The sequence below is a fragment of the Protopterus annectens genome, chromosome 8.part0, assembly GCF_019279795.1.
Source record: "Protopterus annectens isolate FY-2018-M chromosome 8.part0, PAN1.0, whole genome shotgun sequence".
In the NCBI taxonomy this organism is placed as follows: domain Eukaryota; kingdom Metazoa; phylum Chordata; order Ceratodontiformes; family Protopteridae; genus Protopterus; species Protopterus annectens.
The window spans coordinates 407,135,421-407,150,613 of NC_056741.1; the positions used below are offsets into that span (position 1 = coordinate 407,135,421).

Genomic DNA, 15,193 nt, shown 5'->3' on the forward strand with positions numbered 1-15,193 from the left:
TTGATTGTTTCATAATATTAAGGTTGTTGTATTGTTTCCCCTTGAATATAATTGGGTACTCTACATGGCATCTGCATTGTCTCTATTATATTGTGCCATTGTCTCATCTTAACTATAAGTAAACCACAATGCAATATTCTACTCTCTGTAATTCTTCCAGGTCACACATGTAAATACATGTATTATGTCTACATTCCTTTCTGGTTACCATTTGCATTCAAACAAGCAAATTAATGTTCCAACATGTGAAATACCCCTGAGGTGAATGCACTGGTAACATCAGAAATAAATCCAACTGAAAATGAAGGTGAATTCAACACATTCTGAGTGAATATAAAATATTTTATTTGAGACAGTTTTACAAACCACTGGGAAAGGATCAACACTTTACACAAGTAGCTAATGATACAAATACAGCACAAGGAAAGTTAATATTATTACTTTTTCTATTCATAATACTATCAGGGTTATTACTGCATTATTTTTTTTTACAAAATAGGAAAAAAAACACATTAAGTAACACAGTTAGTGTTCAATAAGAAAAGCAAAGTACTTTAAAAGATTTATGACCCTGGGTTGGGGTTGAATGGTCTTAACAATAAATGCATAATTTTGCTCATCATATCATACTCTCACCCTGCTAGGCACTACAATCCAACATTCTAGTTTTGGTGGGTACTCCACTTAAAGGCGGTGCAGTGGAACTTGGTAGTGTCAATGAGCTTTGCATAGATATCCATTGGCATTTGGTCCTGCTTTCTTTCCCCAACCATATGTGAAACTAACAGACTAGGTGGTACTTGCGTATTATTGCAACCACGCTTTCTCGACAGCCCGTTGTTTGTATGACTCCTTCCATGGGCCACAGTTACACATTGTGGTTAGCAAATAATGACTACGACTACAGTTATGGGCTTCTTTCATGTCAGAAAATGCAATTTTTATTTCGTGCCCTCTTTCTGTCATCTTTTTATGGGGTAGAGTAATTCTAGTTTAAGCAAAGTGCCAGTGTTACACACCTGAAATGCAGCAAATATACAACTGAAGTGAAATCACTTTCTGACCTGCAGTGCAACCCTTTTAGTTTATTTCATAAGTGACTTACTTCATACTTTTGATGTATTTCAGTTATATTTCTTATTCATGGGTCCTTCACAGTAAGCAACTATTGCTTACTGACATGCTACTCCAGATGACTGCTGCACATATGTTAAAACACCCTCATCTCTAGGCATAGTGTGAATGTGGGGTTCCTCTGTTTAAAGGGTACCCTGATTTACAGTCTCAATGGGTGTTGATTAGTAATGGCACTTTTTTTAAACCGGAATTGCAGAAGGAAAAAAATTTCTAGTTAAACAGGATTATGGTTAGACATTTTCGACAAACGCTTTCATCAGTATAATCACAACCACCATCAACTGTCAAACACACTGATTATACTGATGGAGGCATTTGCCAAAACCGGTGTATGTTTATGTCGGACCACTTTTGCAAGGTGGCTGCGATAATACATAAGTACCGACTAGGCTTTATGCATTTTTACATGAAACTGAGAGCTGCTTTTTGCTGCATGGCTGAAATTAAGCTAGAACTTCTCCAAGATGGAGTATTGTATCTTCTATAACCTGCCATGCTTCCCCAGCAGGATCAGTGGAGTCTACTAATGCATATAATTAAATGGTCTCTGTGTAGGGTACTACAGAACTGAATGGCTTAAAGTTACAATGGCTACAGTGTGTTATTATTCTGATGGTATAGATCTGGCAATGAACCAATCTGCTGGCAGAAATCCCTCTTAAAGAAATGGGATACATGTGTTGTGACTACATCTGAAGGTCACAATGTGACTGAAGGCATTTGTGTACCTGAAATTATTACTTGCACTGATGTCCTTCCCTTATCTGTGTCTTCACAGAAAGCAAGCAGAAAAACACAATGTTTAGCAGCACAATGAAGACTGGCTGCCCCAAAAATGAGGTACTAAGTTACAGCAAAAAATCAAGTGAAACTCTACTTTTCCCCACCTTACCTGCTACTGCAGGCAAGGTTAGGCTTCTACACTCCTCATCTGATATATATATTTTTCTTTTTTTTTGATACTTTCAACGATCTTCTAATAGCAAGGAAGAACTTTAGTGTTAATTAAACAGTTGGCAAAAGACTACAGAAAACACATATCTCTAAGACACAGGGTATGCACTGACAATCAAAAATATTTCAGATAATGAGAGTACCTTAAAATATGTTCAAAATTATTTTAACAGGTGTTTTTCCAAGTCAATTAAAGCAATATGTTTACATTATTTTAGGAGGTGGACAATGTGTCATGGTAACTAAATCCAAAAATGTGAAATAGAATTTAAGATCTATGGTGTTTGATTACTTGTATGTAATACAGAAAACAGCTACATTTCCTCAACATATCTTTTGTAGTATGAGAATCGTGTTTTTCAGTTTATTGTAAAAGGACTGCAACATAACATTAGTCAGTTCTTCTACTTAGAAAAAAATAAAATAAGCACCCATATTACAACAGAAATCTCATACAGCAGGGAATGACTTACAAACCATTCAGAAAAGAGTAGATCCAGTCTGTATTCCATGACAAATGATGGATACGCACAAGCAATGTTTTGTATCCACTACAGAACAGAACAAAACAAAACATTCAACGAAAAATAACTTATGGTAAATCACAATAAAATGAATGGTTCTTTTTTCCCTCATTTTACTACTGCTTTGATAATACTGTGCAAGAATAAACTCCGGCAGTAGCATGTTAGTGTTCTACAACTTGGATAGGCTATGTACAGCAACCACAAAGTTTAGTTTCTTTTCACTTTAACTTCCTGGGGTTCAGAACAGGTAAGCAGAGTACAAAAACAGTAAATTATATTATTTATTTTCTTATTAAATCCTTGAAAATCACACTTCTCTAGCTGACATATGTGGTTAACATCCAGGAAAGGCACAGTCCCAAACTACAAATAAATTAGACCAGTGCCATACTAGGTACATTGCTTTCTTGTTATTCTCTCACTGTTGTGAGCATACCAGTTCAACAAGAAGGAAGTGTAGCAGAACACAGGATATTACAATATACTACAACCTTGACAAACAAACCTCATGCAGTATAAAGGTTATTAGGGTCTAGTTAATGCTCCCAAAATTATGTGCATCATGGTTAATAGGGCCAATTTGATATTCCTCACCTTGTACCGATCACACTTGTTATGCTTACTGCCATCTGATAGAGCAAGATGGACTTAACTATATATAATGTTTAGGAGAAAAGAGTACATATTTTCCTTTTCTATGAGCTGGTGGGACCTCAGAGACTGCTCATGCGTGTGTTTGTAACATGGCGTGATAGTTCTTACCCTATGACGTGTCAAAATATTGTAAAACTAAAGTGACAATGAAATAAAGTACTGTAGCATAAATACTACTCTTTAAGACAGGCAGCTACACAGAAGCTTCCCCACAAGAATTGTTTTCAATGAGAAATTATTCTATGAAATGATGTATAAAAAAGAGGGCTAAGGCCTTGTCAGTCAGAGAAGTTGGCCTCTCCTTGGGGGCTGCCATCTGTGCCTGGATCAGCAGTTCTGGGACGTGTGATGCAATAAAGGAGAAGACATTCCAGAATCACTTGAAGAAGCCAGGACATTTTCCATTACGAATCCAGAAAGAAGGAAACTGGTGAAGAGCACCTTTGGAATGTGCCAAAACTGATACCACAGACTGTTTTATTCTTTGTGGGACTAACAGAAAAGGCCTTTTATTTAACTTCTGTTGCTTCACCTGCAAATACAAGAAGCTGCACCAGTATTTTTCCTTCTGTTTAATAAACCTTCATTATTTTATGGACTAGTGGTCATACTCATTCACTCTGTGGCTGTGCATCATCTACTTAACATTTCTCCAGTATAACCCTTCTCTCTCTCTGTCTTCCACTTTCTCGTCCTTCTTTGACATCCACTCTTCTTATCATGATATCAAGTGTTCATAAGGTCCACTGTGTCACAAGTGAAACACAGAAAAAAAAACACTACAAAAATATTCATATCCATCTCAACAAACTACTGACAAATAAACAGAAGTAAACAAATATGTCAGGCTGTGTTCTGCTAAAGTTGCCCCTCAGGATTTTTGTGTGACTGTAATTCTAGTGCTAGCTCTTTTTGCAAAGCAGTGCTCTTACTTGCTCTATGGTGAATAGGAAGAAAAAAATGAATCTTACATCATCCTAAAGTACAGTACTAACAACTAAGGCTCTACAGCCTGTTAAAGATTTCAAGTGCACTAAGGTATAAAGTGCGCACACACACACTAACAATTTATACTTAATTTGGAGTCAAGTAATGGTAGTGGGGTTTATAGGGATATAGTTCTAACCATAACCCAAATTACTTGTGCTTGATTAGTGGCCCAAGCCATTGGAGAAGTCAACAAGGGTAGGGGGAGGAGTGATAAGGCTTTATGCTTGGTCACCTTTCTGACTAGTGTTGTGAGAGCATGCTGGACATGCCAGATGTTAAGTCCCATGAAGAATGATGGTGGAAGCTGTAGGGACTGCTAGGCTGGCTTGGAGGTTGCATCACTATAGATATGGTGCAGCAGCCCTCACAAACAGTCTAGCACATACCTATGCTATGCATGCAGTATGCCAGCATGTTAAAAGGGGAAGGTTAGGAAGAAATCAAAATACTTATGTGCAGACACTGCAGACAGGCTCAAGTACTTTCCAGTTCCCACCAAGAAGTTCCCAATTCTCCTTATAACCCACCAAGACATCCTGATGGCCATTAGCTTATGTCCAATGAATTACAGTGGACAAGGATGACCTTGAAAATCATGAGGGGTACCTGACAGAAGATTGTTACCACAAGAACTGAGCTAAAATCAGGCACTCGTTAAAACCCTGTTCTCTTCATTCTCCCTCAAATACCCTGTCCCAAGATCAATTTAGACCAGTTTCTTTTGGCACATTCCAAAATTAAAAACACTACTTCCATGGGTCTTGCAACATCCCAAGATGCTTGCAAAGAAGTGTAAAGTTCCACTTAGCAAAACTCCATTATCAACTCTTTAACCAGAGTCCCACCACTGGTTCTGTCCACAAGGATTGCAGAACGGCTGTTGTGGTACCCTTCCATAAAGGTAGTCTTCCTACTGATCCTGGAAACTACTGGCCTATTAATCTCACTAGAATTATTTGCAAGGCTTTGGAATGCATTATAGCTGAACAAATAAACAAGGACATAGGGGACCTTGCATCCCAGGATACATATCAGTTTGGATTTGTAAAAGGCCTGCCCAACCTGTATGAGTTCTTTGAAAGGGTTAGGTTACTGAGGCCATGGATAAGGGACATACAGTCCACAATGCTTGTCTAGACCTTGCCAAGGCCTTTGAGACTATAGCTCATTCTGGGGTTACTGACAAACTCTCCCAACTCAATATAAACCCATAAATTGGTTACTAGATTGGTAATTGGCCGTCTGTCCAAACCCACATCATTAAAGTCAGGGGCATTTGCTCTAGACAGAGAAATGTCACTAGTTATATCCCACAAGGCTCTGTCCTGCCCCCCCTTTGGTATATACTTCTCTGACATAAAATATGATATCAAGGGACACTGACCAACCAAGTTTGCTGATGATTGCAAACTGGGGGTGGTTATCAAATCCCAGTCTTATACTCAGTTTCTCCTGCAAAGGCTTGGTGAGTTAATCATGGGATTACTCTTAACATCAAGAAATTAAGGATAGTTTCCCTTTGCAAATATAGCATCACACTTGCTTACCATATATATAACAGTATACTTAGACTTGACACAGTCAGCAGGGACTTGGCTGCATTTGTTAATAACCGACTCCTTTGACCCCAATGTCTCTGTGGTAGTTACAAAATCCTTCCACTTTGCACAGCTTATACTTTCTGGGACCTCCTCAAGGTCCAAAGAAGATAAGAGTCCCATTTTATTCATCCCATATTAGGCCTATCCCTGAATATAATGCACCCTTCAGCATGTATCACATCAGGCATGCAAACCACCTTGAGAGAACTCAGCATTTCCTTGCCGAAAAGATCTCGGATCTCAATACCCTTTGTTACTGTAATGGACTAAAAGCTATGTCTTGTACAGACTAATAAAAGGGTGATCTCTTGCATAGCTTTCTGTGCTACTAATGACCCAACACTCTCTGAACTCCTTCACCTAAACAAAAAAAAAATTGGTAATGCAAACACCCATTCTAGAGACATTCACAAGACCATATGGGTGTGACAGATATCTAACCCAGTATTTACCCTATTTGTGGAGTAGGCTGCCCTTTCCTCTCAAGCAGAGTACTTCCCTAGCAACCTTAAAAATCATTCTGGATGACTGATTGCAAATGTTCACCAGGAATATATAGAGAAAGTTTAGTTAACAGAGGGTACAGGTAGTTTCCCACCAGTACTGGGTGATGTGGCTGAACTTCTTGATGATGGCTTTTAGCCATAAGGTTGGTAAAAGGAGCTATGAACCAATTAAATATTTCACTGTTTTCCTGCATCCCATTAACAATTCAGTGAAGAGGAATAGATTACATCTGTGAAACCAGTAAGTAGAACATCATTATTTTACTGGTGTTTTTCAATTTTATTGCACCATCAACTGACAGTACTAATTTCTGTTGCAATGAAAAATCTGACCCTTCCTCCAAAAATTGAAGTCATTTTCGGAAACAGTGTTACAGAACTGCTCAGAGGTCAAATGATATACCCAACATAGAATTAAGGACTGGGGGTTTTGAGGTATACCTGAGAGGATCACCAGGCTAAAAACCTAGATTTATTCTGTGGTTCACTTGTAGTGAACATCTGCTAAGCCAAGGCAATATTTTCTCATCTGTAATAGTATGCTTAGTTATGCAAAAAATTCTGAGATATAAAGGCATGGAATTACTGGGTTACATACTGAAAAAAAATTCAGATTTGTCTTTGTTACAATGCTCCTTGAACAACATCTTCTGTGTATACGTTCAGTAATCAAGATTAAACATTATGAAAAATTGCTTTCTGCAGCTCAGATGTATACTTTTCAAAAAAAAATCAGTATCAGTATTATAGTAAAGGAATAAGACAAAAATACTGAGGAAGAAATCAGGGACACATTTTAAATATTAGGACCACCGATTTAGGAAGTTGAGAAAATTAGCATTCAATTTCTAAAGTAAAAGAAGTCTGTAACTGTAATGAACATTTGTTGGATATAATTCATTACTTTTTCTCAAAGTATCACTCACTATAGGAGAAGTGCTGAAAAATTATAAGCCAAAATTAGGGATGTCCCTGTAAACCAGGCACCTTAGATTTGCAGAAACTGATAAAACATGTTTTTTGTAAATTTTGAATATCTAAATTCCTCTTCTGTGGGACTGTGAGTTAGCTAATCAAGTTGCTATAACAGTGACAAATCCATCTCATGACTCTATTTTTACCCCAACAAAGGCAAATCTTGATGGTAGTGTTATTTTCTGTCTTTTCTTAGGAAAGATGTGAAACAATTAACAGCTAAAGTTCTCTGTCACATGAAAAGGCAAACACTTTTGACAAGTCTTCTAAGCTTTAAAAAAATTGCAGTTCTAGGTTCCTTACACATGACAAAAACTGTCTAAACACTAGTCTAATTCATAAAACTTGTCGGAACTGACTCTGGATTAAAATGTGTGTGTTGCCTTGGTCACTAAATTTAAAAAAAAAAAAAAAGAAAAAAAACTTAAGTGTCTGGTATGCTCAGTGCTGAAGGCTTCAGTCTGGTTGAAAACAGTTCTGATGGCGGACCACTGCTTGGGTCTTGGTCGTTCAAGTCACTAAATAAGAGAACATTTACTGGAGCTCTTCTGCTGCTGAGGACTGTTTAATGATACTTGGGGCTTGTTTCCTTGACCCTGTAATAAATAAAAAAAAAAAAAAGTCAGGACGATGGAAAAACAATGTAGATTATACACAAATGTGTGGAAACACAGTAGTCCTTGAGCAGAAGTAAAAATGTATCCTTACTATCAAGTTGGCTGGTATATAGGAGGAATTCCCATCTGTGATGCTAGGGACAAGGGTTCTGTGATGCTAATTAACAGAGTTTGATTAATGAAATGGATACCACAGTACTGACTAGGGGAAGGATCAAGCAGGGTTTTCTCACTATGTCCCATTTGGGCGAATGGATGAGTAGGAGTTTCTCCTTGGTTAAAGGTCACTCCTGGAGCAGAAGGAGGCACACAAAAAAAAGCATTTGTTTGCATACTACTCTGATGCCATTGCATCTTAATTGTATGGAGTCTTGAGGTACAGGGGGGTACATCATCTAAACAATCATCTCTACTGCCAAGAAAGTACTTGCACATGGTAGCATTATCTACCCTCCATCTAGCCTAGGGTCTGTGGAAGGCATCAGGATGCAACTGATAGGTAACAGTTTAGGAAGGAGCTATAAACAAAAATATCCTTGATTAGCTGTAGGTTCAAATCTATTGAATGCTTCTGGAAATGGGTGAGATATACCATTCTTATATTTCAGTGCCTGTGAACTGTGAAACTACGCAAATGCAAACAGTACATAGCCCAAGATAGAAGATAGGTCTTGTGTTAATTCTGTACTACAGTTACATGGAAAAATCTAAATGCAAAATCACTACCTGGCTTCCATATTAAGTAGGGTCTAAGATGCAGTGTGAAGGCAGTATAACTCATCCATGGGATAGGAGAGAAATTTTCTGATAATACATTATGCAAGTATTCACTTAATATAGCAATGCTGTACAAGTCACCCTTACTAACAGAAAAGCATGGCAGCCACCAAGCCAACAGCAATGAATGCTTTAAAACTTTAAAGGTAGAAGGAATAGTAGTGGAAAAGCATGATCTACCTGATTACACAGCATCACTACACATGCATGTGAATTTGCCCATTAACCAGAATAATTACATCACTACCCACTTCATCTTTTTCTCTGTATAGACTAGCTGCCTTAGAAGAAGGCTCAGGGGTCCTTGGACCGCTCCTTTTTGGCATTTACTTCTCTGAAGTCAAGGCCAATGTCAATCAATAGTTTCTGGCACATCTATATTACCTTGTCGAAGTTTCAGAATATCGAATCTGATTGGTTGACACCATATCATTGAATTCTGAAATATTGAAAGATAAAAAAAATGCTTAAAAACAAAAATAAATAAAAACTTACCTTTGCAAGCCCCCCTGCACCCCCCCCATGTGGGGGGCTGTACCCCCTAAACCCTCCTACTTAAATATACAAACACAGAGACCGCACTACATTGAACTAAATGAAAATCTCCCCTTACGGAGATTTCCATTTAAACCTTCGATGTTTTTTTGCTTTCGCTAATCTGGTGCCGACAATATCCAACAACGTGAAGTAGACCCGTTTCTGGCTGACTAAATTTGCAGATGATTTCAAATTAGGAGTTGTCATTGAATCCTACACTGACACAAATAATCTCTAGGAAGGGCTGCCACAGACAAATAACTGTTGTCAAAGCCACGGATTAAAACTAAATTTCAAGAAATGCATAACAGTATCCTCCTGGAAGTCATCCACCCCTGGGAACTATCATATTGACAACACACCCCTTACAGCTGACCCAGCAGTTAGGGACTTAGGGACATACACAAAGTAATCTAGCCTATGACCATCACATTTCTATAGTAGTGAGGAAATCATTCTATGTTGCGCAACTTATAAACAAAGGTATGCCATCTGGATCCAAGGAAGTAACTTTTCCACTGCATTCACCTTTCGTCAGACCTATCACTAAGTACAATGCCCTCTGGTATGTACCTAACCAGCCATGTCCAACAACTGGAACATCCACAGAGGCTCCTCACTAAAACAATACAGGGAGTAAGTAGAATGTCCTATGCAGACTGCCTCAAGGCCGTCTCCCTGTATTCTGTCCCCTACAGGCTGTTGAGGGAAGAATTATGTGTAGTATGCAGGGCATTGTCAGACCCCACTCTGATGGACCTCCTGCATATCTACAAAACAAACAGCACTAGAATTACCCATTTTAAAGATATAAACCTTGCCTGTGATTTAAGTAGATCCTGCTGGAGAGACAGGTATGTATCCCAGAGACTACCCTGTCTCTGGAATAGATGCTATCAATGTGAAGCAGAGTTCCTCCCTAACTCAATTCAAGTGCAACTTGGGCAACATGAAATTCATCCCTGGTTTAGCACCTATGTCTCTAATGGACAGAGGCAACTTGTAAATGTTTCCTCTCCCAGGCCCCTGCTTACACTTATCAAGGGTACCAGAACTTGTCAAGAGATTTGGGATGCCTCTCTACGCTTAAAAAGGCCCTTGTGGTCGTTAGCCTTGTAAACACCTATGGTATTGTTATTTCAGTGAAAATTAATGAAGAAAAACTTCTGAATGCAGTATTTAAAAGTACTCATGTTTATGATGGCTAAGTGATCCAGGGGACACATGTCCATGTGTTACAGAAAAAAAACTCTCAAGCACCTTTTTCTATTGCAAAATTCTTTTTTCATTTTTAATATGTCCTGCTTTTGTCTGCATCTGCCACATATTAGATGTCCCTTCTATAGGGCTTAACCCCATTTGTTTTCCCCATTATAGTGTCCTCCCAGAGACTGACTGGAGGAAGTGAGAACTGACTAGAAGGAGCCATTACCAACATAATCATGGAGATTAATTGAGCCTTTTGTCTGTACTTCTTTTTTTCAGGAGGTGCACAAGTCACGACGTTCCCTTGTCTCACTGACCTGAAGATCTGGCTTCACCCCTTCAAAGACCAAGGCCTCCCACATTTAAGGTGGGACTCTAACTGTACCCTGGCCAGGACACTACTCAATAGTTCCACTTCCCGGAGCCACATCATTAAGGATGCAGTGCTGGGGCCATTTTTTGCTGTACTAACAGCCCCCAGTTGTTGATGTGTGCACTCACATCACTGAAAGGGGGTGCCATGCCTTCCCCAGATGCATGCACTTTTCCACACATGGGCCCTATGAAAGTTATCACATGCCTGCAATTCATAATGCTGTCTGCCATGCATATACTCCAACAACAGATGCTGCCAATTTAGAAGAAAAGACCACTCCTCTCCTTTCAGGATGGGAGAGCAGATACTGACTACTCACTTCCATGCTCCCCCATGCCTGAATCACTATTCAGTCTTGGGTTGGCTGGGTTTTAATTAGGGCTATATTGGCTGGGTTTTAATTAGGGCTTTATCCCTCTAAACCACAGAGCCAAAAAACTCTTGCCTGATTTAGCTGGTATATCTGAAAACTGCACCAGCCCTTTGATGCTGTCCAATTTTTCCTTCAACTAGTTAGGCTAGCTTTCCAATGCTTTCATAATCTACCCCTGCTGTGCCCATTGCTAGATGGATCATCCTTTCCCTTGGGGATCTTTTTTGTCATAGCCTATATTTGAAGTCATATGGAAATGAGCTGCACCCCTAACTTGGTTGATGGAACTGTAGTGGATATGTACTGTTAGCAATGTTATTCTCTCTTTTTTTGTACTATTTTTGGCTTCCTTAGTTGACCATATGCTGCTCCCAGAGCCTTTCCTCAATCTCCAGGTCTATTAAACCCTCTCACCCACCCTTGGACTTTGTGCACTACCTGTAACACTGAGGGTGAGGTGTGCAATAGGTGTCAACACTGACCCCTCACTTCTGCAAGAGACTGATGTTGACAGGGTGCCCTGGTCATCCTGCTTGCCTGGTGCCAGGATTCTCCAAATCATGCATGCACTCAGGTCTCTCAGCAACAGGTACCGTTATGACTCTGTCAGAGTTCATGTTGGTGTGAATGACCTGAGATGTACCTCACTGGACTATATGAAGAGAGATATGGTCGAGCTCTCTGAGTATGCATCCCAAGCAGGTATGTCCCTAGCCTTGAGCAGCATGCCACCCTCACCTAAAATGATGCCACAGTATAAACAAAAAATGATTGATTTCAACAACTGGCTTAGTTTTTGGTGTCCTTCCAAGGGGATCCAGTTCCTGTCTCACTAAAAAGCCATGGTCGACAAACCTCGTTGCTTTGCCAGAGACGGTCTACACCTGGCACCCCTAGGCTTTTGGCCACTGGCAAAGGCTCTTGCCTCCCCCATAGTGCCTTTTTTAGGCAAGGTCTTGAAAACAACTTTACCAATGTGAAATTAACCAATCAGAACAAAATAAAGGTCATGCTGCTAACTGCTGGGAGCTTAACCCAAAAACTGCACTCCCTGGAAGCACTTCTGTCACTAGAAGATGTAGATTTCTATGCAGTCTCAGAAACCTGGTTTAAAGCCTCAGAGAGTACCACAGCCCTCCACACCTTTAGACTTCAAAATGAACATGTGAAAATCAAAGGAGGTGATGTTTCAATCTATATTAGAGATAAATCACCTCACTTCTAGTTAGTCTGGATAACTTCATGGAGTTACTCCAAGTCCAGGTTATGGTGGGTAAGACCCCCCATTTAAGTATTAGCCAGTTATAGATCCCCCTCCATGGGTCACAACACCCACAAAGCCTACTTAACGAAACTGAAGAGAATCCAAATTTTACCGAACACACTGGTTAAGGGGGATTTCAATTATCCCACCATCAGCTGGGAAACTTACTCTAGCCCAAAATTGCTAGCACAAAAGTTCCTTGACTTTGTGAATTCAAGTGCCCTGGAGCAAATTGTCCATACCCCAAGAGGAACAAACATTCTAGATCTCGTCCTCACCGACATGTCAAACAGGTGCACTGCTTCAACTGTTGGACCCTCATTAGTTAAAAACGACCACAAATCAGTCACCTTTGAACTGACACTAACACCAGAACTCACAAAGGGTGAAATCAGACTAAAAAACTTCACCAAGGCAAACTATACCCTCCTAGTTGAAAGTATAAATGCATTCCAAGCCCTAGCCCAAGCTGAAAGTGCTGACTATGCCGAAGCTTACACTAAAGCCCTGTACAATCACTTGCTTAATCGTTTAAACTCAGCTGTATCAGATAGAATCAAAGCCAGAGCCCCAAGTAAAATCAAGCTGCCATGGTGGACTTCCAGCATCAACAAACTCTATAATAAATGCACAATGTTGCTGTCAAAGAAAACAAAGACAAGTTCCCAACAATGGAAAAGCACCCTCCTCAGCTTTAACAGTCAAATAAGACAACTTGTCAAATCCTTCAAGAGGTCCTTTGAGAGAAACCTGGCAAGTACTGCCAAGGATAACCACAAGCCCTTTTACAGCTATGTACGTAACCTAAAGGGTAGGACTCAACCATGTGGAGAACTGGTAGCCAATGGTATCACACACCCTGACCCCACAGAGATCACGAACCTGGTAGCGGATAGGTTGGGCGAAAATTTCACTCTTTTATCTCCTCCTAACTTACAACACAACCTCCCCCAAACCCCCCCCCCCTACATTACATATCTGAAGAGCAGGTCCTCAAAGCCCTGTCCAAGGCAAATAACGGTCTTCTAAACAGGCTAAAACATGAACTAGCATCACCACTAAGTACACTTTTCAATCATAGCCTAAACACAGGCTTTGTTCTCGTGGAATGGAGAACATTTACAGTTACTCCCCTCCACAAAGGTGGCCTATCAACAGCCCCTGTGGAATTACAGACCCATAAGCCTGACCAGCCTCATCTGTAAGGCAATGAAAAGTATCATTATGTATTCATAAATAAAAACATAGGTGACCTCCAAACCCTGGATTCTACTCAATTCTGCTTCGGGAAGGGCAGATCCTGCCTGTTTTCTGGTGGATTTCTTTGAAAGTGTGACCAAGGCCATTAATGAGGGCAAATCTGTGCACACAGCATACCTCGACTTGGTAAAGGCTTTCAACACAATCCCACATTCAGGCATTACTGATAAACTTAGCAAACTGAATGTAAACCTCTTCACTGTAAGATGGGTTGCTAACTGGCTCACAAACTGGACACACACTATCAAAGTGGGTGACTCCACATCAACCAGAAGACCTGATACCAGTGGGGGTGCCACAGGGGTCAGTGCTGGGCCCCCTACTGTTTGGTATATACTTCTCAGAAGTTCAGATCAAAAGTAAGGGGTTGTGGCTGACCAAGTTTGCAGATGACTGCAAACTAGGTGCAATCACTGCATCCCCATATGATGTCCGTATACTCCAGGACAGTCTCACAGACCAACAACTGCAGTATTGGTCACAGTCTCAAACTGAATGCAAAGAAATGCATCATCATTCCCTTCAGCACAATGTCCCTTCACACAATCAAATCAATAACAATACCCTAAGTACCCATGAAGTGGTAAGGGACCTGGGATCACAGGCTGACCGCGACCTTAACTTTAACCACTACTTGTAAGGAAATCTTTCCACATAGCTCACTTGATTAGTAAAGGCATCACCTCAAGACAAGATCAAAAGAAGTTATAACCCCCCTACAATCGCCACTTATCCAGCCCATACTTGAGTATAATGCCCCATTCGGGTATGTACCGTACTAAACATCTACAGCAACTAGAGAGACCTCAGAGGTTTCTAACAAAGAAGATCAAGGGCCTCCAGCAAGTGCCTTACACAGACATACTAAAATCCCTGTCACTATACTCTGTATCGTATAGACTTCTTAGTGGAGACTTATGCCTGACCTACAAAGCAACCCAAGACCCAAACCTAATGAACTTACTGCATATCCGTAAATCAAATGGATCTAGGGCTACCCATTCCAGGGACTTTAAAAGGACATGCTGGAGGGACAGATTTATCTCCCAGCAACTGCCACGTCTTTGGAACAGGCTACCAATTCATGTGAAACAGAGCACCTCTGTGACACTGTTCAAGAGGAACCTGGATGAGTGGATGAGCACTGAAAATTCTTAACAGGGATAGTGCCCACAACCCTCCTGGATAATGGGGAGTCATCACTAAAAGTAATCTTGGGTATTGACTAGTACCAGTACGGTATTAGATTGGGTTGAAGCAGCTTGGCTTAAAATGACCTCCTGGTCGATAGCCTAGTAATCTCCTATGATCCCTACACAGCACCGTCCTGTTTTCTCTATGGAAACTGAACTGTGTGAGTGTGCATGCCCCATGAAAATGTTTTTCTGATGAACAATGGGGATTTTATCTCTTTTAAATCCATCCATGAGTTAATATGT

At 40.2% G+C, this 15,193-nt stretch overlaps 1 protein-coding gene across 1 annotated transcript in view; it reads right to left on the reverse strand.

Annotated features, from left to right (window-relative positions):
* Window positions 1-324: 324 nt before the first annotated feature.
* Window positions 325-15,193, reverse strand: part of RAB13 (RAB13, member RAS oncogene family) — a 999,793-nt gene continuing 984,924 nt past the window's right edge. Inside the window, exon 8 of the mRNA XM_044079917.1 lies at window positions 325-7,940. Within this exon, the coding sequence (XP_043935852.1) occupies window positions 7,863-7,940 (78 nt within the window). The 3' untranslated portion in view covers window positions 325-7,862. The remainder of the gene's footprint in view (window positions 7,941-15,193) is intronic.